This window comes from Pongo pygmaeus, chromosome 5 (genome assembly GCF_028885625.2).
Source record: "Pongo pygmaeus isolate AG05252 chromosome 5, NHGRI_mPonPyg2-v2.0_pri, whole genome shotgun sequence".
Taxonomy (NCBI): Eukaryota; Metazoa; Chordata; class Mammalia; order Primates; family Hominidae; genus Pongo; species Pongo pygmaeus.
The window spans coordinates 72,411,481-72,436,163 of NC_072378.2; the positions used below are offsets into that span (position 1 = coordinate 72,411,481).

The following is a 24,683-nucleotide window of genomic DNA, read 5'->3' on the forward strand; positions in this document are numbered from 1 at the left end:
TATACATATGTAACAAATCTGCACATTGTGCACATGTACCCTAGAACTTAAAGTGTAATAAAAAATAAATAAATAAATAAAAATTAAAAAAATAAAATGAATAAAATACATAGAAATACAGCTAACCAGGTAGGTGAAAGATCTCTACAACAAGCATTATAAAACACTGCTCAAAGTAATCCAAGATGATGTAAATAAAAGGAAAAGCATTCCATGCTCATGGATAGGAAGAAGCAATATTGTTAAAATGGCCATATTGCCCAAAGCTATTTACAGATTCAGTGCTATTCCTATCAAACTACCAGTTCTTCACAGAATTAGAAAAAAAAAATTATTTAAAAATTTGTGTGAAACCAAAAAAAAAAGCCTGAATAGCCAAGGCAATTCTAAGCAAAAACAACAAAGCCAGAGGTATCACATTGTGTGACTTCAATCTATATTACAAGGCTACAGTAACCACAACAGCATGGTACTGGTACAAAACACATAGACCAATGGAACAGAAGAGACAGCCCAGAAATAATGCCACACACAAACCATTTGATCTTAAACAAACCTAACAAAAACAAGCAATGGGAAAAGAAATTCCTATTCCATAAATGGTGCTGGGATAACTGGCTAGCCATATGCAGAAGATTGAAATTGGACACCTTGTTTATACCATATACAAAAATCAACTCAAGATGAGTTAAAGGCTTAAATATAAAACCTAAAACTGGCTGGGCACGGTGCCTCACGCCGGTAATCCCAGCACTTTGGGAGGCCGAGGCAGGCGGATCACGAGGTCAGGAGATCGAGACCATCCTGGCTAACATGGTGAAACCCCATCTCTACTAAAAATACAAAAAATTAGCCGGGCGAGGTGGCGGGCGCCTGTAGTCCCAGCTATTCGGGAGGCTGAGGCAGGAGAATGGCATGAACGCGGGAGGCGGAGCTTGCAGTGAGCCGAGATCGCACCACTGCACTCCAGCCTGGGCGACACTGAGACTCCGTCTCAAAAAAAAAACAAAAACAAAAAAAACCTAAAACTATAAAAACCCTGGAAGATGACTTGGGAAATACCACTCTGGACATAGGACCTGGCAAAGATTTTATGACAAAGACAAAAGCAATTGCAACAAAAACAAAAATTGACCAATTTTGTCAATTAAACTAAAGAGATCTAATTAAACTAAACAGCTTCTGCACAGCAAAAGAAACTATCAACAGAGTGAACAGACAACCTACAGAATAGGAGAAAATATTTGCAAACTATGCATCTGACAAAGGTCTATTATCCAGAATCTGTAAGGAATTTAAACAAATTTACAGGCAAAAAAACAAACAACCCCATTAAAAAATGGGCAAAGGCCTTGAATGGACACTTTTAAAAGAAGACATACACATGGCCAACAAGCATACAAAAAAATGCTCAACATTACTAATCTTTAGAGAAATGCAAATCAAAACCACAATAAGGTACCATCTCACAAAAGTCAGAATGGCTATTACTAAAAAGTCAAAAAATAACAGATGCTGGCAAGATTATGGAGAAAAAGGAATGCTTGCTGGTGGGAATGTAAATTAGTTCAGCCGTTGTAGAAAGCCATTTGACAATTTCTCAAAGAACTCAAAACGGAATTACCATTTGACCCAGTAATCTCACTATTGGGTTTATTCTCAAAGGAATATAACTCGTTCTACCTTAAAGACATATGCACTCATATATTCATCACAGCACTATTCACAATAGCAAAGACATGAAATCAACCTACATGCCCATTGATGGTGGATTGGATAAAGAAAATGTGGTACATATACACCATAAATACTACACAGCCATAAAAAAGAACAAGATCATGTATTTTGCAACAACATGGATGAGGCTGGAGGCCATTCACCTAAGCGAACTAACACAGGAACAGAAAACCAAATACACATGTTCTCACTTACAAGTGAGAGCTAAACATTGAGTTATATGGTCACAAACAAGAGAACAACAGACATGGGAGCCTACTTGAGGATGGAAAGTAGGAGAAGGGAGAGCATAAAAAAACTACCTATCAGGTACTATGCTTTTTACCTGGGTGATGAAATAATCTGAACATCAAACCCCCATAATATACAGTTCACCTATATAACAAACCTGCACATGTACCACAGAACCTGAAATAAAAGTTTAAAAATAAATCATAAAATAAAATGTTGAAATGCGTAGAATGTTTCATGGCATTAAATTAGACCATGCTGTCTTAAATGACATCTTATTTTCATAGAAATCATGTTTCTGCTTTTTCTGTTTTCCTATGAAAATTATTTTAATAAGCGGAAGTTGCTGAAATTTATATTTTACCACTTGAGTCAAGAAACAAATGAAAGTATTGCCCATTAAGGAGCAGTTCTTCATGCTGTGATAAATGAATATAAGTATTATGTTTACATAGATGAAGTATAAAGAGACCAATTAATGTAAAAAGCCAATACTGTACAAATTCCTGAAAGACCATTATTTAAATCTAACTTTAATTTTTAGAAAGTCCTTATTCAAGCAAACTTTACTGAGACCAATACTAATTATACTTTCTTGCTAAAAGATACAGATAATGACGTTAGTTAGAGCCTTAAAGTACTACTCCAACGGAATAAAATATTTAAAATTGCCACTAAGACCCAATGGTGCTTTATAGAGAGTTGGGTCCGATATTCATGGTTCTAATGTGATCTAAAAAGAAGTCATTTGTTCTCCTTAATTCAACACCTCTCAGAAATTGCCCTATTCTTAAAACTATTCTCTAAGACTACTTTTCCTCCAAGACTCTGCCAAATGTCTCCCCTTGGATCTTCCATCATAACCAACAAAAACATTATTTTCTCAAAGTCAGAAACAACCCTGTGTGGCCAAAATATATGAATCCCAACTTCATTCTCACTCTGGTTGTAAGAAATGCTGGAATAATTAATTACTCATTTGGAAAAAAATAAAGCTGTATCCATATCTACCTTACCAGATTCCAAGATAAACTCCAAATAAATCAAAGATTTAAATTAAATAAGACCATAAAATACTGGGCAGAAGAAATTGGTGAATTCTCTTGGAACCTTGGAATCTGGAAAGATTTTCTAATTATAATTAAAAATACAAAAGTCATAGAAGAAAATATTGATAGAATACATAAAATCAAAGAATACTGTATGATAAACTAAACAGCAAAGTCAAAAGACAAATGTGGAAAAATATTTACAACTCCTACCAAAAAATAGAGGCTAATCACCTTAAATTATAAGGAGCTCTAGAAATCAAGAAAAACCCAACAACCTAACAGAAAATAAAATGGATATGAACAGACTGGTCATAGAATAAGAAATACATATACACTTCTTAAACATACCCAGTCTCACTCATAAAAATGAAATGCAAATGAAAGCATTCTCTCACCTATCAGATTGGCAAAAATCTGCAGTTTGACCACACACTTTATTGACGAGACTGCAAGGAAATAGGCATTCACATGCCACAGGAGTGCAAAGGGGTATCACCCTTATGGAAGAGTGCCAATATCTACCAAAATTACTTAAGCATTTACTCTTTGACCCAGGAAGTCTACTTCCTAATAATTTCATCAATTTATAGTAAATGTTCACTATAGCTGAATAAACTATTATACATCCAAACAATAAAATATAGTGAAGACCTTTCTGCACGGCTACAGAAGAATCTCGAGATATATGAAATAAAAGAAAAATGAAATGTAATACTGCATATATAGTGCGCTACTTTTGTGTAAGAAAGGAGAAAAATAAAAGTTTACATTCATATTGCTTGTGTTTGTATAAAGAAACATTGAAATAATTTTTACAAAAAGAAGAGAATAAAAATGTTTAACTGAGGATAGCGAATGGGGACAGCATGAATGGAAACAGGGGTAGGAGCAAGATTTTTCAGCATTTACCTCTTTATGTCATTTTGATGTTTAAAATATAAATATGTTAACTATTCAAAAACTAAATTAAAAGAATTATTGCCTGGCACAGATGAAGTACAGTTTAGATGTTGACTATTATTATTTTTGTATAGCAATATTGGGATAGGTTAATGGGCTCATATTATGTACAGTTGTTCCGAATCTACTCACACTCCGGGCACTTTTGTCATTGCAAAGAGGGACAATGCCAAAGATAATTTACCATAGGATTTCCATGTGCACCTCCTCAGTTCTAGGCTGAAGTAACGTAGAATGGCATTTTTAACCCACGAAAAGCTCTATTCTAAAAGATGCTTTATTATTTGCCTTAATTGCTCTTCATATATTTCCTTAATTTTAAACTTAGAATTTTAGTTGTACCTTTTCAAAGGATTGCCCAAGAAGATGCAATGAGATGATACATGTAAAGTGCTTAGCTTAATGCCTGGTGTTTAATCAATACTCCATAACTCTTAGGGTTAGCAAACAGAATTATAAAAGTGATGTGTTCAGTGAAGCCTCTAATCAATCCTAGAATCGATACCTACAATCAGAAAAAAATTAGCAACTCAGACCGTCTTTGTATGTTTTTGTTTATTATTTTTCCTCAAAATATCTTTAATACGGCCTTCCTAGAATTTGAGAGTCTGTGTATCTTAAATAAGAATACATTTTATTTTAAGAGGTAAATGGAAGGAGCAAGACCCAAGACAGGTACTTTTTGAGTCTGGAGTCCTTAGATATAATAAATAATTTCAGGAATGGTATGTATGGTACCTAAAGGATGTGGGTTAATTAGAAGGGCTTTTGAAGCTTTCTTGTAGACTGGTTGTTAATTATGGCTTCACCTATGTTTCTCCCAGAAGGCTTCCCTGGCCTCTTAACTAAGTTAATTGTCCCTGCAATGTGCTCCTTGTATTTCTTCTATCATAACATTCATCACTCATGATTGTGGTTACTCGATTCAGGGTCTTCTATGCAAACCATCCTTTCAGCCTTGTGCAGACAGAAGGCATCTATCTGGTCCACACCAGCCATGCCCTTTAATATTACATACCCAGGTCCTAGAAGCTTCTGGCCACAATGAATGTGTATTGAATGAATAAAAAATTCAGAAAACTGCAAGCTAGTAAACAGTCACATGAGAAGCGTCATCCCCAGGGCCCCCATCACAACCCGTATACACGCAAAGTAAAAACAACACAGTCAGCATGAGCAAATAGAGAAAAAAAATGTGGCAATTATTCAAGCAATGCAAGGTGAAAACTAGCCCCTTTGCCTCAGTTATCAGAGGTTTTGAAAAGGATATTTTTTGCCTGCATTTTTTAATCTAATTGCTTCAATTATTTTATTTGGTCATGTGAACATGATTATATTTTTTAATAAAGTGCTTAATTTGCATGCATGCTTTAAATTGTAGGTTCTTTTACAGGAGGCTTGTCTACTCCCATATTGCCTTTTTCTCACTTATTTTACTTCTGCCTTTTGCAAAATGTTTTAAATATTTGATTTTAGCCCCTACCACAGACTCCAAATCTGTGCTTGGAATTTGGAGATCAAAGTACTGTAGCTAATCCTTAGGACATTTGCCATTGTGTGACTTAAGAATCCATCTCTTATCAAGTTTCTGTGGTTTTCTGGAGTATTTACTGGTCACAGTGTCAAAATGTGCACATCTGAAACTATTTTTGAATTATGCTTTCTTTATACTCTTCCATATTTAGTTAATGGGAAAATATCCAGCTCCTGAATGGTATTGAACTCGATAAGGCCATCTCCAGTCTCCTTATAAAGGATTACTAAGTTGTAGTATCACATGTTTTCAATAAACCTTGTTTTTGTTCTCCTTTAAACAGAGCGTGTCTTATTCAAAAAGCTCATGACAGTAAGAAAGGAATTGATAATGAAAAGAAAGTGAGTCCAAAGCAAGATTTTTCCCCATAGCTTTAGGATTTGTTATAAGACAATGTGTTTCACCGCCTGACCTGCAGCTTCGGGAGTTGGTTGCCATGACTTCTGATCCTGTTTCTGGAAGTAATTTATCGCATTATCTTGTACAAGCCTCTCTGGGACACTATTTCTTTCCTTTTAAGCGCAGATAAGAGCAGCAATACACTTTGCAGCGTTCATAAACAGCAATACGTAAAAGCAAATATGAAATTAGAAAGTTCCAAAAACTGCTCTAATCTAGTGCCAGTGAGGGAAAATTTTGGTAAGGATTTTATAAGTAAAGATGAGAGTTAGATGCATAATTACATGTGACCTGTTTGGTTAATAATCCCACTGAAATACAGATAGATAGATGATAGATAGATAGATAGATAGATAGATAGATAATAGACAGACAGACAGATAGATAGATAGATGATAGATAGACAGACAGATAGATAGATCGATAGATGGATATAATAGATATACACATGGCAACAAGCAAGATTTTCAAAATTATAATGAATGTCAGGTATTTATTCTTGGCTTATATTTACTCAGATTCACTCTTTAAAGTGCTATCGTTTTATTCTTCACAGGAGGAAAAGTCTATTTTCACACCCCAGTGTTTATCCCTAAGGATTAGCCAAGTGCCTAAACTGTATCCATTTCATATTTCCAAAAATAGGAAATTGTGCATTGAAAAATATTAAGAGAGCCAGGTGAACCAGGTAATTCTAAATTTTCCCAGATAATACTTAGAATGAATTCCCATCCATAAATGTCCTTTGCTAAGTGACGTTTCATCTCAAGTGGCATCTCCATTGTAACATCCAAGTAACACAGTCTATTCAAAGAACTTCCTGAAGATATCCTTTCAAAAACTTTTAGCAGTAGGTGATGATTAATCATAATCTGTATGTCATCTGAAAATAAATACCAAGTTTTTTAAAGAAAAATTACATATCCCAACACTACTAAACATAACTGGCTGCTAAGTTTCAGAGAGTCCATGCCATTTAACTGCTTAGAGTAAGTGCAAAAAGGGAGTATTATAAATTAGGTATTGTAGTTTTGCTCTGTAAATTTAAACCCATAATGCCATTGTTTAAATATTCAAGCTATGACCTTGAATAAGATATCCAAGCATGGAATTTCATCATAGGATGTTGGGATTTCCAGCAGATGTTTCAAATTTGATTATTCATTGGTGGAATCCAAATCTTTTTTTTTTAAATCTGCAGTCAAATACTGGTATGGGGTTCTGTTTAGGAATCAAAACTGACTGCAGCTTTGTCATTTGGTGTGTGTGAAAATAGGTACTGAAGAAAATTTTAAATGTCTGACGATAGCAACGTGAAAATTGCTGCTTCTAAAAGCTGTCTCGAACTTTCTATATAAAAGAACGTAATATAAAGCCACTGTATCATTGCCCTAAACCATGTTCTAAAGCATCAGAAAATACACATGACTTTTCATCTCTTCGATTTATTGAAAACTGCTGGAATTACACCTAGGTAATTTACTCAAGATACTAGAGTATGCCTTAAATAGGATGTACCTCCTACTCATTCATGACTCTCAGGGGTCAAATGCTTCTCTCCTGTTTTATAAATACAGAAACACAGCTTCCTTACCTCCTTCAGTCTGTAACCCACATCTGAAATTAAATGTTTGTGATCACACTTTGAAGCAATTTGTTTCAGTAGGTTACTGATATTGCAAGGGATTCGTCCTGTAGCATGAAAAAAAAAATCTACTGCCTGACTCTGCATCCCTGACCTTTCCCCCAGACTCCAGCCCCATTCACCATCTACCAAATGCCTACTAGGCATCTCAAAATTAACATGGCCATAACGGAACAAGTAGTTCTGCCCTTCAAATAGTGCTCCTTTCTCACCTATCCCCAGTGGTATTTCCCCAGCTTAGTTAATGGCACTTTATTCACCCGATTGCTTAGACCAAAAACCCTGAAGTCAGCCTTAGACTCCCTCCTTTGTCTCATCCCACAGTCAGTCCTTCAGCAAGTCTTGGCCTCTCCACCTTCACAATGTGCACCAAATCCAGCTCCTTTACAGCTCCTCCTGACTTTAACATCACTCTTGTAAAGCTGCTCTCACCCTTTGTCCAGGCCACAGCAGTGGCTTCTTAACTGGCCTTCCAGCTTCCTCTCTGACATCTGGCTTCATTTCTGGCATCCAGCCCCCTCCTGGTTGGTTTCCCAAAGGCAACCAAAATGATCTTGTAAAATACACATCTGATCCTGCACTCTGCCAAAAACCCTTCCCCTGCCGCTATCATATAATACTTAGAAGGACATCTAAAGCTATTCCCAAAGCTGTCATGATCTGGCTGGAGCCTTCCCTCACTCCGCTCCAGCTAACTTGATCTCCTTGCCTTCCCTTGAACACACTGAACACACTTCCACCTCAAGGTCTTTATATTTTTTTGCCTGGAACCATTTTTCCTTAGGTATGATCACAGTCACCCCTTCACTTCATTCGTCTTGGCTCCTCTGAGATGCTTTCCCATTGAGACAACCTAAAATACTAAAAACAGCCGGGCTCAGTGGCTCATGCCTATAATCCCAGCATTTTGAGAGGCCAAGGCGGGTGGATCACTTGAGGTCAGGAGTTCGAGACCAGCCTGGCCAATATGGTGAAACCCCATCTCTGCCAAAAATACAAAATTAGCCTGGAGTGGTGGTGCACACCTGTAATCCCAGCTACTCGGGAAGCTGAGGCAGGAAAATTGCTTGAACCCGAGAGGTGGAGGTTGCAGGGAGCTGAGATCATGCCATTGCACTCCAGCCTGGGTGACAGAGACTGTCTCAAAAATAAAATAAAAACTAAAATATTAAAAACATGTTAATTATAAGGTGTTTGCTAAATTTTACCTGAATATCAACCGTTTGCAAGTAGCTATATTCCCTATTCTTAATAATACTTTACTTCTTGGAATTTCACATTAAGATAGAACACCTGCCCCTCTGTGACTCCACCCTCATCCTGCTCTGCATTTCCCCAGGGTTTTTGTCACTACCTAACATTATATTCTGTACTTGTTTATTGCTTTAACATCAGCCTACCCCAGAAGAACATAAGCTCCATGAGGGCAGAAAACTTTTCTGTTTTATTCACTGCTCTATGCCTCATGCTTGGCTTATAGTAGACATGCAACAAAAAATATTTGTCAAATGAACTAATGAATGAATGAATAAATTGCCTTAACACTTAATTTGAGAAAAGTCATATCCAAAACACTCCTTCTAATGCTTCCTCGTTCAACCAGTATCCAAAATGAAAAATGTACCACTTAGAATTTGAGAAATTCAAAGTTAGAAAGGATCCTTGACACTTGCCAGTTCAATCCAACTATTTTAAAGGTATGGAAACCAGCCCTGAGAGATAAGTGGTGACAAAGCTAGTTAATGGCAAACAGATAATTAAACTAGGCATAGTTCAATGTTCTTTATGCTTCCATGCTTTACATCTCTGTTTCTTTTGGAAGTTCCTTCTGTATACATAAGCAAATATAATGGAACCAGAACATTTCCATTCCTTCTTATCTTGCTGCTCTGTTGGCAATAAAACATCTGGCACATGATATACATGGGACACTAAAAAAATTATAAATTTCTGCAGAAAAGGGCTCACATTGATAAGGCAGGTTGACCTTTCTGTCTCAATCTGCTGTCCCACTGGGACAACCTAAAATATAAAAAACATGTTAATTATAATATTTTCACTAAATTTTACCTGAACATCAACTATTTGCACATAGTTATATTCCCTATTCTTGATAATACTTTACTTCTTGGAATATCACATGTAAGCCTTTGTTTGACTTTCTACATCCCTGTTTACTACACTTTCTATGAAATAAAAGCTACCAAAAGAGAAACATGGGAAAAAAATATATAAGTGCTCTGGAAACAGAAATTAGCTTGATTTTTTGCTCCATTTACCAGCTAAATGACTTTGGATAAGATTCTTGGACTTTCTTAGTATCACATTACTGATCTACAAAATTGAAGGGAAAGGTATATCTATAAAACATTTTTTTTAGATTGAGAGTTAACATGATACCAGGCACACTAAGGCAGACTAAAGGCTTTATATGTATTATTTCACTTAATCATCCCAATAGCCCTGTGAGAAAAAGGATCTATTCCCTATTTGCAGGTGAGGACTCCAAGACTCAGCAAGATTAATAGGCCCAAGATCACACAACTAAGAAAGGACAGAACTAGAAATACCTGGGCTGTTGCACATGAAGTTTACACTCATAACCTCTGTGCCTCCTTGAAGGGCTATTATGGAGAAACAATGAAATAGAGTCTGTGTACTGAGCATCCCACACAGCCTCATATATCAGGGGTACTCAATAAATGTTGCCCATTTCTCTTCTGTTTTCCCACCACTGACTAAATAAATTACCTTGGCCAATGTACTAACCTTTCTAGGCCATAGCTTCTTTTTTAAATAAATTATGGTTCTCTTTTTTCTCATTACAAAAGCAATACATGGCTATTAAAGATCATTTGGACAAAAGAGATATATATATATAAACTAAAATTTGTACATAATCTTACCATCTAAAGATAATCACCATTAATATGCAAATATATGTATTTATACTATTTATTTTTCTATATACTATAAAAATACATAATCTGGCCAGGTGCAATGACTCACACCTGTAATCCCAGCACTTTAGGAGGCCAAGGCTGGTGGATCACTTGAGGTCAGGAGTTCGATACCAGCCTGACCAACATGGTGAAACATCGTCTCTACTAAAAATACAAAAATTAGCTGGGCATGGTGGCAGGTGCCTGTAATCCCAGCTACTGGGGAGGCTGAGGCAGAAGAAACACTTGAATCCCGGAGGTGGAGGTTGCAGTGAGCTGAGATTGCGCCATTGCACTCCAGCCTGGGCAAAAAGAGGGAAACTCCATCTCAAAAAAACAAAAAAAAATACATAATATTTTGGGAGAGCAAAACTGAAATCCTGCTGTCCTGCTATGTAATCAGTTATTTAAATAATGATGTTTAGAAATATTTTATCTCACAATATTCTTCTAAGACATGATGTTTTGTGGCTGTATCGCATTTGTGGTAATAATAATAGTAATAATAAATTAGCTCAAATGTATTGTATGTTAGTATTGTACTGAGATGTTTCACAGTTAACTTATTCAATTCTTACAACCCTATGACATAGGTACCTTTATTATCTACATTTTACAGATAAAGAAACTGAGGCACAGAAAGATTCAGTCACTTAACCAGGTAACCCAGCTATTAAGCGGCAGAGCCAGGATTGGAACTCAGGCACGTGAGCACCACAGCCCATGCTCTGGAAGGGATATACCATGTTGGTTTTTATTAATCCATCCTTATTAGAAATCTGGATTGGTTCTCATTTTTTATACTGTTACTAATAGTGTTAGGTATGAGCTTGGAGGAGAAAAAAATAGTTTAATAAGTAGGCTGATGCAAAATTTTGTTAACATCTACAATTTTATCATACATCCCTACAGTTTAAATTCCTGAAATAATAGCTATTCACATTGTTAATGGTTTTGTCAAATAATGTCAAATTGCTCCCCCAAAAAAATACCATACCAATTTATTCTTACAGAAAATCTTCATCAAATAACTTTTTTTCTCTGCCTTGCCAACACTGACAATTCATTTTTTTAAACTTTGTCAGTTTGATAGAATAAAATGGTACCTTTCTACTATTTTAAATTTCAAAACTAGAAATTGTAAAGAACTTCTTTCTATATATTAATTAGTCATTGTTTCTTCTTCCTAGGATAAATTTGTATTTGTGCCTTCCATCCAATTTTCTACTAGCATGTTTTCTTAGCGTTTTATGTTTATATATTAAAGATATTAATCTTTTGTTCATCATCATATATGTTGCCATTTTTTTCCAGGTTTGTTTTTTGCATTTCAATCTGTGTAGAGTTCTTTTTTAATGTATGGAATTTTTGTGTATTCGTGCCTTCACTTCTCAACTGCAAAATACGGGAGATTAAACTATATTATTTTTAAGACCTTTGAAATTATAAAATTGTATTCTATTTCTTTCCTAATTACTACAAACAAATAACTTATCAAGTAAGTATCTATCAAATAAGTTTTGAACATCTACAGTATGATATGTACGGAGCTAGTCACTGAGGTTACAAAAAAAATAGGCATGTCTGCAGGCCATTGGTTTCTTACAGCTTACTATAGAAGAGACCAGCAAGTAAACAGACTACTAGTATAATCATGGGTAATAAGTGTTATGACAGGAGCATACCTCAGACTTCTGGGCACAAGTGGCCTTGACTGGTTATATCTGTGCTGAGTTCCAGAAGCAAGCAGAAGTCAACCAGGTAAAGAAGGGAGAAGGGGCTTCCAGGCAGAGCAGCAGCATTTTATAGAGCACTTTGAATGCCAGGTAGCAGAATTTGATCTTCCTTCTACGTATTGGAAGGCCTTTTTTAAATCACAGAGGTAATATAATCATCTTAACATTTTCATGTGGTACTAGAACACAAAGTGGTTTACAGAAAGGAAAAACAGGAGAGTGAAAACCAGGCCATACATTGTAGGGATGACCAAGAGAGAAGTAGCATAGGCCCGAACTAAGGAGGAGACAGGATAAATGGAAAGAGAAAATTAGATATGAAACATACTACGGAAGCAGAATCAATAAAAGTAAACCACTCAGTAGATATGAGATGAGGAAGACAATAAAGAAGGAGATGTTAATCTGTGAATTTAATATGTGGTCTGTATCAGAATTTTGTTGTTTAACTTGATTCATTTATTCTGAAATTCACTTGGGAAAAATAAATAGGTTTACAATAATTGATACTACTTTGAAAAGGAATAACATTAGTGTCATATGAATATAGGAATAGGCAATAAAACATAATAGAATCCCAAAATAAGCTTCTCAATAAGTATATGGAAACATTTGGAGAATGACAGAGTTTTTATTTAGATGGTACTGGGAAAATTGACTTTCATATGGGATAAAAAGTAAGATTAGTTCTCTACTTCACCACAGAGACAAACAAAAATTCCGTTAAAACTAATGATTGTATAAGTTAGAGTAATGTTTAGTTATTATATAAATCTCCAAATTCTAGTAACTAAATAAAATAGAAGTTTATTTCTTACTTGTGTAATAGTCCAATGAAGGTGTTCTTTGTTTGGGGTTAGGATATACGGTAAAGACTCTGTTACATGCAGTCATTCAGGAACCCAGGCTGACAAAGGCACTGCCATCTTCAGCATATGGCTTCTAAGGGCATTCTTAGTACCAAACTGCAACTGACATAGAAAAAGAGAAAGTGATAAGCCATATGTGCTTGCCCTCAACCGGGAAGTGGCATACATCATTTCCATTCATCTTCATTAACTAGAATTAGTCACCTCATCTCACCCAGAAGCAAGGGGTCCCGGGAAATGAGACCTCTAGATGGGCAACCACTTCTCAGAGATAATGCTGTACCTTAGAAGGGAAGCACATATCTGTGGTAGACAGCTAGCTACCTTTGCCACAAAGACTATTCTGAATAGTAAACATAAATTCATTAACTAAATAAGCATGTAAGTGTGCCAAAATAAAATATAGGAAAATATTTTTATAATCTTGGTTGGACAAAGTCATTCTAGACAACTTAACTTCTGTGACTTAAAAATGACATGAAATCCAGGAGTCTAAAACAGGAGGGGGATGGTTTTATTTTTCCCACTGTATTTGCAAAGATTGAAGACTTATAATATCCCAGGTAATATATGAATATACTTACAACCATGTCTATCACGTAGTGAACAGTAAACATTAGCTTTTACTAGTACTGTTTTTATTATTATTAGCATTCCTTTTTATTAGCAAGGAGAGAGAAATAAGTGTTTCCATACATTGTTAGTGAGAATTGGTACCATCATTTTGAAGACATCTTGATATCAATCACAAATCAAAATATGCCAAGAATTCAGTCTCAAGAAATTTAGCCTTAAATTCCTTATCCTAAAAATAAATGTACAGGACTATTCATTTCAGCCTCATTTTAATAGCAAAACCAAAGTAACCTAAAAATTCATTAATAAGTGTCTTAGTCTATTTGTGTTATAATAAAGGAATACACAAAGCTGGGTATTCATAAAGAAAGTAGGTTTATGTGGCTCACAGTTCTGCAGGCTGTACAAAAAGCATGGTGCCTGCATCTGCTCCTGGTGAGAATCTCAGGCTGCCTCCACTCATGGCAGAAGGTGAAGTGGGGCCAACATGTGCTGAGATCACATGGCGAGAGATGAAGCAAGACATAAGTGCCATTTTCTTTTTAACAACCAAATCTTAAGGGAACTGACAGAGCCAGAACTCAGTCATTACTTCATGGACGGTACCAAGCCATTCATGAGCGATCCTCCCCCATGACCCAAACACCTCTCCCATTAGGCTTCACCTCTAACACTGGGGATCACATTTCAACATGACATTTGGAGGTCAAATATCCAAACTATAGCATAAGTAATTGGTTAATTAAATAAATTATTGTCCTACCTTATACATATTTGTATTGTTTCGATATTTTACTTTATAACTTTAAAATGTATATTTTATTAAAATTATTCAAAATTTAGCTTATAGTGAGGACACTAGAATAATTCAAAAAACTGGAACAAAAAAATGTGGTGGGAGAGGGGGATAAAAACATTAAGAACATTGTATTTGTTGTACTTCTGATTGTCTCAGAGAGAACAAGATGAAGTGAGTTTAAAGGGAAAGAGGTAAATTTATGTTAGTTATTAGGGAAAACTTTCTGAGACTATAGAATAACTTTTAATTTACAAAAATTTTAAAAGCCTGAAGTCTCCAGACAGTTTCTAGAAGTCAAGACATACCCTCTTTGTGGCTTACTTACCTCGAGAGAATTTATCTGTCCTTATAACTACTAGTTTGAAAGTGTTCAACCATGCTTTGTTTGATCCAGATGATTTAGTTCTTTTCATTGTGCTTTTACATTGAGCTATGTTATACTTTCTAATACATGCATTATGCAGTGTAATTGTAGCAACAAAACACAGTCCATCAGGTTCAGATGTACAACTGGCCTTGCTCTAACCCAATCCTTGAGTTCACAATAGGGAAGCTTTAGATGTAAATAATGAAGGCTTTTTGGTATTTCAGTGACTAACACCTTTTAGACAGGGTCCATGGTGATCAATTCATATTGATTTTGCTGACTAAATAATACTTGAGCAAAGTTCCAGGGGCATCTAAAAATAAGCTCTTTCACAGTCCTTATGTGTCTTAAATATCATTATAGTATTTATTTTGTTCAAATCTTTGCAGTCACCTCAAATTTCAAGAATTAATGTGTAAATCATTCTAAGTGATGCAGTAAATTAGTGAACCTACTTCCTAATACCTTGTAAACCTATATTTCACATTTCTACTGGGCTGCTTATAATCAATAGCTCTTTCTTCACTACTTCCCAACTTGTTCTGATTTGTTTCCTTTGAGAGAGGTAGATTTTAAGAGTTCCAGATTACATGCTTTTTTTTTTCATGCGACTTAGAGCTTCTCCTTGTTTATTAGAAGTTCTATTTCTTTCTCTAGCCCCATTTTCTCTTGAAGCAGCCATAAAAGGACCATCTGTTTTTCAGCATCATTTTATTTCTGCTTTCTCCTCCCTGCACTTTTCTCTTCTCTGAATGCTTTATGCGATAACAATTTATTCCTGATTTATTATCCACCTGCTTTCATAGCCTCCCCCTTTCTGTTCCTCCTCCATCCCTATCCCACCCTGGATGGAGTGGTATACCATAATTCTTCAGGACACAGCTTTGAAGTCAAGTAAGGGCCAGCTCAACCACTTATGCATGTTAGTGACTTGACCACTATAAGCCTCAATTTCTTCATTTATAAGAAAGAGAAGGTTATAATGCCATCTACTACATAGGGTGGCTTGAAGAATTAAATAAAATAATGTACATCAGGGTTTCTCAGCCTTGGCACTACTGACATTTGGGGCTGAGTCATTCTTTGTTCTGGAGGCTGTCCTGGGCATTGTAGGATGGTTAGCAGCAACCCTAGTCTCTACCACCAGATGCTCATAGCAACCCCCTTCCCAGCTATGACGATGCAAAGTGTCTCCAGACATAGCTAAATGTCCCAGGGAGGCAAAATTGTCCCCATTCGGAATCATTGACGTATATAAAACATCTAGCACAGTGCCTGGTACATAGTAGGGACTTGATCAAAATTGTGATGGATGGATGGTCAGATGAATGATTGAATATTCATTTTTAATACAAGTGTCTAATATAATTCTTGACAGTCAATTAACTACTTAATACATAAATGGATAAACAAATGAACCTGAAGCCAGTGAGCTTCAAGTGCTGTCCATAGTTTCTACTTTACAACAAAATGTGTTATCTTCACTAAAAACAAGCTTCCTATGTTTCAAAAAATATTTTAGACAATTAACTAACTGCACAGCTTAAGCTACTCCCCCAATTTAATATATATGCACATACTTTAAATAATAGGGAGATTTTAAAATAAACTCTAATGGATGATAGCTATAACAATTATGTTGCTGTAGAATTCAGTGCTAAAAATTGAAGTGATCCTTTGATTAACCTGAGTATTTTAGGTTGATATCCCAGTCAATAAGCCATTGATGTGGTAAGAGAACAAAGCTCAGCCAACTTTTAAGTGTTTTTTAATCTAATTTATCTTATATAAGTATTTATTAAGTGCCTACTACATTTCAGGCACTGTTCTAGGTACTCAGGATACATTCGTGAACAAAACAGTGATCCAACACTGTGGAACCACCGTTCTATGAAATAGATCACAAAAATAATAAATACATAAATAGAAATAAAAATAAAGACTACTCATAACTTGTAAAATACTAGCCTAGGAAATAGTCTAGGTGGTACTGACAGCAAAATTCCAGTGGATGACTGTAACCCAACCAGAAACATTTTTGTGACTGCACTCACTGTTTGCCATTTGGTTGCTCATCTATGATTTCAGTTCACTGAACTCTAACTTTCTCGTCTGATCTGAATTACAATGAGGGTATTAAATCAAATCTGTGGTTACCTTTGCATATTTTGGAACTTCAAACATTTAGATTGTGATTCGCTGTGTGCCTAAATTTTTAAATTGTCTCAAATCAACAATCTTTCTCTTACTTTTCTAGGTTTTCTCTAATGAACTAACTTTATAGCATACTTTTTGTGCTGTAGTCTAACAAACCTATAGCTGAGTTTTTTAAAAAATGAATACAATATATGCTTTTTCTGCCTCACTTTTTCATCTGTAAAATGGGATCTGTGGGATACCTAACACATAAAGTCATTATAAGGATTAAATAAGGTAATATTTATTTAAAAAAAAAAACCTTAGAACTAAAGAAAATGCCAAGCACATAGTAAGTTTTAAGTGTAGTATTTTCTGCACCCCTACTAGCCATGTACTTATTTCTAGTATTTCCAATATTTTAGCATAGTAAATGAGGTAGTATATCTTTTTCTTTTCTTTCTACACTTGGGAGAAAGCAGGATTACAATGAAATAAAAGCAAAATGTATGCCCAACAGGGTCATATAAATAATGTCTGTTTGTAAACCACTAGTCTCAGGAGTAAATCCCTCAACATGATGAAAACCAAGAGATGTGTTTGCACATAACTCTTTTTATAAAGTTTTTTTAATTGCAAAGACACAGTCATTGTTATAAACTTCCAACATACAGAAATTAATAATTTACAAAGTGAAAAGCCCCTTTATGCATATATTTACTTCAGCTCACTCCCTTTAGAAATAATTAATAGTAATAATTAGTGTATACTCTCACTTTTTTTTTTTTTTTTTTTTTGAGACGCAGTCTTGCTCTGTCGCTAGGCTGGAATGCAGTGGCACGATCTTGGCTCACTGCAACCTCCGCCTCCTGGGTTCAAGGGATTCTCATGCCTCAGCCTTCTGAGTAGCTGGGATTACAGGCACATGCCACCACACCCAGCTAATTTTTGTATTTTTAGTAGAGACAGTGTTTCACCATGTTGGCCAGAATGGTCTCGATCTCCTGACCTCGTGATCCGCCCACCTTGGCCTCCCAAAGTGCTGGGATAACAGGTGTGAGCCACTGCACGCAGCCTAGTCTCAAATTTTTTTCCTAGTCATATACTAATATATATTTCTATTAAAATAAAATCACATTGTACATACTGTTTTGCAACTGGCCTTTATTCACTTAAAATATGTCTTTGGTGTCAGTGTCAACACATTTAGTTTCTTCTTGTTTCCAACAGCTGCCAAGAGTGGTAACTGTCTTTGGCTCTCTGGGTACTTACCCACAAAAGCACATGCATTTAGAGCTGGTGGAAAAAGTCCTTCAGGGCAGGCACCGGTGGCTCACACCTGTAATCTCAACTCTTTGGGAGGCCAAGGCTAGCAGATGATGTGAGCTCAGGAGTTCGAGATCAGCCTGGGCAACATAGCAATACCCCATCTCTACAAAAAAATACAAAAATTAGCCAGGCGTGTTGGTGCATGCCTGTAGTCCTAGCTCCTTGGGAGGCTGAGGTGGGACACAGAGGTTGCAGTGAGCGGAGCTCATGCCACTGCACTCCAGCCTGGGTGATAGAGTGAGACCCTGTCAAAGGATGGAAAGAAGGAAGAAAGGAGAGGAGAGGAGAGGAGAGAAGAAGCCCTTTGGCTGAAACTTGCACTGCCAACAACTGACCCCCTCTCTCTCAAGGCACTGACCCAGAAAGGGGCACCAGCAGAGAGGCTCAGAAGATCTTCTCAGTCCACACCAGGAGACCAGACCTTTCTCAGTGCAGGGAGAAGGATGAGCTGAATGAGGAATACTCACTCATACAGCAGTTAATCCAGAGGATGACAGAAACATTACAAATGTGACACCCTTGAAATGGAACTCCTCTTTGGAGTGTGGAAGCCCAGTCATGCACAACCCACTTGGAGCAGGAAGGAAATTGTATTTGAGGATGTTAAAGTCAAGCTAACTTTTATTAAAATTGCCACAGGAGGCCATTCATCCCCACTTCACTTATCCCACTTCAAAGCCTACTTCCCATCACTCAGATGTTTACTTATGGAGTGATTAAGTTTTCTTTTAACTTTTCTATGCTTTCATCAGATGCTCTTTTTCTCTTTTTTGTTTAAAAAAGGCAGATTTTTCAGCCAAATGTCAATAGGTCAAATATTAAGTATTCATTCCCTTGCAATGCACAGTGTTTATACTTACATACCCTATTATAACAAATGTAATATTATTTAATTATGCAGCAAACTTACACATAATTGGTGAACCAGGTCTAAAGAATACTCTATACAGGAAGCATAGAGTATTCAGCTTAGTTGAGGCCTTTGTTAAACAATATGCAAAGTTGCAGGTGCCACATTAGGGAATTTTGGGAGAAAGGAAATGCAAACTTATTTGGCAGGAAAACAAGAGAAATGATTATATCTCACAGCACTTTCATGGCTGGACACATTTACATGCCTCTGTCACATCACCCAGAAGCTGTGGTGTTGAGGGCTGAGGCAGGAGCTCCTTTTGCCACAGGAAAAAGGAGGAAATGAGAGACACTGTGAAAGGTTGCCCCAAAGTCTTAAGGCTCCCTGAAACCTTGGGTTTTTTGAGCACCATTGTCCAATCTGTTGAAGGTTAAATAATACGTTGTTCAAAATTGCATATGTAAAGTGCAGAATGGCCAAAGGGTCAGAACTACAGCAATAGGTAGGTCCCATTCTCTGCCTTTTCATTCTTCAGTCTCAGAAGTGCCACAGAGGCCGAGTGGCACTAGGTGCAGCTGGGAATCAAGATCTGTTTATCTGTACTTTAAATAGGTCAAAGTGAACCTTTTGGAAATATTGTTTTGGTAAATAAAAATTCCTGGTCGTGCTAACTGTGGCTGTTTCGACCTGTTTCTTTCAGATACCATTGTTCTTATCGCTTCAATAGCAGTTGTTTCTGCAAAAACTCAGGGTAATATTTTTGCCACGTCTGCACTCAGAAGTCTCCGTTTCCTACAGATCCTCCGCATGGTGCGCATGGACCGAAGGGGAGGCACTTGGAAATTACTGGGTTCGGTGGTTTATGCTCACAGCAAGGTAAAATTTGCTCTCTAAACTTAAAAAACACAATTTTTGAAACTTTTTCATTGATTGCTGTAATATTTAATAAACCTGTCACAAGAAAACTTAGTCACTACATGGACACAGGAAGGGGAACATCACACACTGGGGACTGTCGTGGGGTTGGGGGAGGGAGGAGGGATAGCATTAGGAGATAAACCTAATGCTAAATGACGAGTTAATAGGTGCAGCACACCAACATGGCACATGTATACATATGTAACAAACCTGCACATTGTGCACATGTACCCTAAAACTTAAAGTATAATAATAATAAAATTAAAAACAACAACAAAAAAAAAAAAAAAAGAAAACTTAGTCATTGCAGAAATTGGTTAAAACAATTTTGGGACATGATGTACAATGGATTATTTAAGAGCCGTCATGAACATCCAAGAAGTAGTAAAGTGAATAGAATCATCATAGAATTCTTTTTTCCTTTTTCAAAGATTTCCCACCTCTAAAAATCTTTCATTCCTTTTATATCTAGGAATTAATCACAGCTTGGTACATAGGATTTTTGGTTCTTATTTTTTCATCTTTCCTTGTCTATCTGGTGGAAAAGGATGCCAATAAAGAGTTTTCTACATATGCAGATGCTCTCTGGTGGGGCACAGTAAGTATAAAAATACATCTTTTATTTATTGGATGTTGTGAATTTTTTTTTAATACAATGTAATGATTCCTATGGATGGTTTCAATAAAAATATTAACTTGCAAAAGAGAGTTATGTGGAAAATAAATACTACTTATTATTGTCTAAAGGCTTTCCACATCTTTTTAGGCCAACTAAGTTATCTTGTAAACCATCATTAATATTTCTTGAGTGCTAGATTGTTGCCAAAATTAAAAATATATAAAATATATAAATATATATCATTTTTTAAATGGTGATTAAAACATTGATAGTTTGTTTATTTGTTTTAACTTTGTGGAGCACAAATTTAAATTATCAATTGTTGCATTGATTTTCCACTCTTCAAAAGTTTATCTGGGGTTAAAAAATGAATGGAAGCTGTGAATAAAATTGCAGCACAAAGAAATGAAAAAGAAGGCTGGTAACCATCTGTGAGATCAGAGATTATAGTCACCTAATTTCAAAACTTTCCTCTTAAAACCTACTTTTTCTTTATATTGTTATTAAAGAATAATTTTCCAAATAAATAAAGTAAAATCATGATTCTTACATAGAGAGAAAATCAACACATGCTAAACATTCATTTATCTCATTTTAAAAGTTTAAGTCATTATTAATGAAGAAACCAGTAAGATGTTAAAACCAGTTCAAAGCACTATCCAAAGGACAGAAACATTTAAAGATCAGGAATATTGAAATCAATGTGCAAATAGAGGCAAAACTGGCTCCTTCCACAGTGTGGGAGGGAAGTCAGTTCAACCTCCACTAGGCAGAATTTATTTACATGTCCATAGGCAAGAATTATTTTGCATTGCTACCAGTTATCAACAACTTACAGAGTTGTAAAATAGCTCAAAGGCTATGAAAAGAGCAGAGCCCCGTAAAATCAGAATCCAAAAACCTGGAAGGGTGTACTCTGAACAACGCATAGTTTTCCACTGAAGCAAAAATTTTCCCTGCATTGTAAAGAATTTATGAAGCAGTCATTGGAACTAGTGCCCTAATAAGAATCTCATGGGATATAGGAGTGCTTTATGCAATGTATAAATTACATTTCTTTTTATTTTATTCCTTTAAGGTATTCCAAAGGGGAGTTATATGAAAATAATCATAGCCAAACATGGTGGCTCACACCTGTAATCCAAGCACTTTGGGAGGCCAAGGCAGGCCAGTTGCTTGAGCTCAGGCATTTGAGACCAGCCTGGGCAAAATGGCAAGACCCCAGCTCTACAAAAAATACAAAAATTAGCCAGATGTGGTGGCACGCTCCTGTAGTCCCAGCTACCCGGGAGGCTGAGGTGACAGAATCACTTGAGCCTGGGAGGTAGATTATAAATGCTCGTCTAAAGAATGTCCATATCGTTTTGGTCCAAAAAACCCCATAAGTCCTCTTTTAAACCACCCTTAGTATTTCTTGAGCTTTAGATTGTTGCCAAAATAAAAATATATCATTTTCTTAAGCTGTGATTTAAACAATGATAGGCTTTTTATTTGTTTGTTTAGTGAAGCACAGAGTTACCAATTGTTGCATTGTTCCACTACTCATCAAAAGCTCATCAGCAAGACCCAGAACATTTGTCAGAGACGAGGAAAATTTGTTAGGGCTGTATTAAGCAGAACTTGTTGTATTTGTTGATTGCACAGCAGCAATAAAATGAATAAAAATGAGAAATACATTCACCTAAAGATTCGAATTTTTTTCTTAAGTTATCTAAGTAAATGTCTACAAGATTATGCCATTGGTTTCAAAGGATTCTGTTGGTTTAATAATGTGGTTTCCGGCTGCTCTTCACTATTCACAAGCAATAATGGGCATTTCGAAAAAGAGTGGAAACTTGAAAGAGAGCAGTCATCTGACATTCTCAAAATACTTTTTACATGTAGAGAGCAAATGAAAATCTGTGACTCATGAGGGGATAAACTGTAAACTGAGAAAACAGGAGGCTTTTCTTGCCAGCAAGGGGAAGACAGTTTATCATCCCAGCCTTCAAAGCAATGGTTTGAATTCAAGTTTAATTTTGCTTCTCTTGGATAATTCTAATGTATTTGACTTACTGAAGCACCCAGGTGCCCCTTTTCCCACTGAGATGCAGTTGTTGGTGAGTTTAGCCTGGCAGCTCATTATCCTTCTTTTTATTAGTCTTCCTTTTCTCCTTATTACGAAAAAGAATTGCTGTATTGTGTGTTAAACAGTGTGTGGGAAACTCTTAATATACTTCTCAGTTAGTCACCAGTTTGTTTCTTTTGCCAGAATAACCCACACAGTAGGTTTTCAAAGGTCATATCTGTGACTTTCGGGGGAAGAAACATTTTCATTGATTTCCCTTTCAGTTGTGCTAATTTGACTGACATGTAACCCGTACTTAACAGGTTCCTGAATGGCCTAATTATGTTTCTATTTAAAAAAAAAAAATCTAGTCTTGAATATGACAGTAAAACTTTTATAAGATATCAAACTTCAAAGAATTTTTTAAGGCCTTATTTGTCCGTAGCAGGTTTGTTGATATTAGCTGACTCATTAATGAAATTGTCTGAATCCTAAAAAGACAGAAAAAGCAAACAAACAAGAGAGCTCATTGTTTCTATTCATTTTAAGAAGAACATATACTAGATTCCTAGTGGGAAATAAAATAAATTTAGACTATTATACCTTTTATTTATACATTAATCAAGACCTTAGTGAAAATTATGGTTGGGTATTTCTTAGTTAAAATTGCCCATGTTGCACCTAATGGAAACCTTAATAACTATGGAAGTATCCAGAATAAATAGGGAAATGATAGCATCCTAAATGAGAGTATTTCTAAGTGTTACACTTTGATGAAAAAAGGAAATCCCCTATATTAAAAGAGCCCACAATATCAACATTAAGTATCAAAATATAGGTTTTGTTCCACAGATACTCTGTGCTCGTGAATTTTCAATACTAACTCTGGAACTCCTTCCATTAAGATAGTGAGATCTGTCCCCTAGATCAACTTTTGGAGGGATATCATGGTGGGATCAGTGCTGCTCAAAAGAACTTTGATCCCTGAAAGCAGTTTCATATTAGTGAATAGCAATACCTAGCTCACTGAGTAAGTGAAATAGATATAAAAGACCTGGTACCAAGGACATAGCAAGTGCCCAATCAAATATGACAGCTATTGTTGGTGTAGACATCGTTGCTGTGGAAGTTAAATGAAAGCACCTTTAATACAAAAGGAAAAAAAAAGAGCTATGTGTTTTGATGCAGACCCACAGTTTGAACACAGAAGAGGCTTGGGAATTGGAGGTTGTGATGAAAAGATGTCCTGGGTTCTGATGTGGCAACTAAAGTTGCATTGATGGCAGGAAATGGAAGAGGGAAGTAGCTCTAGTAGCTGAGGCACTGAGAGCTGCTGGAAAAGGGGATCTTCTGATTGTTGGGTAGAGCTCCATTTATTATCATTTTCTATTGTTATTTTTCTCATTTTTGGTTGTTCCAGATTTATTCTGAAATAATTTAAGAATGGGTTTCCCTGGAGTTATTTTCTGCTTTTAAATCCTTCCTGTTGTTATTTTTCTCTTTTTGATCTGCTTTAGATTTATTTTGAAACAACTTAAGATCAGGTTTTCCTGCACTCCAGCCTGGGTGATTGAGTGAGACCCTGCCTCAAAGACTCCCTTGGGGAGAATTATACTGTGCCATGGAAATCTACCAACAGTATATTGTTCACATGAACACATTAGCTATAAACTAATGTACATAGATATACTAGAAACATAATTGTATCTTCAAAATCAGGTCAGTAAATATTTGTTGATTTGTTACCTGAAAGAAAGAAGGATTTATATCTCCCGATTTGTAATTAATTCTGCTATTGAAAAGAAAAAAACTTTAGCCTAACCAGTGTCTTAAATTATAATCTGACCATAGCCTCAGCCACCTCATTTAAAAAAAAAAAATCAAGAAAAGTCTGGACCAGAGTTTTCATTTGTTTTTCAGTATTATTTCTGAGG

The 24,683-nt window shown here is 35.9% G+C and overlaps 1 protein-coding gene across 3 annotated transcripts in view; it reads left to right on the forward strand.

Annotated features, from left to right (window-relative positions):
• Positions 1 to 24,683, forward strand: part of KCNQ5 (potassium voltage-gated channel subfamily Q member 5) — a 592,520-nt gene that overhangs the window by 446,920 nt on the left and 120,917 nt on the right. For all 3 annotated transcript variants that reach the window (XM_054490399.2, XM_054490397.2, XM_054490398.2), the window contains exons 4-5: positions 19,866 to 20,041; positions 20,556 to 20,681. In XM_054490399.2, the coding sequence (XP_054346374.1) occupies positions 19,866 to 20,041; positions 20,556 to 20,681 (302 nt within the window). The remainder of the gene's footprint in view (positions 1 to 19,865; positions 20,042 to 20,555; positions 20,682 to 24,683) is intronic.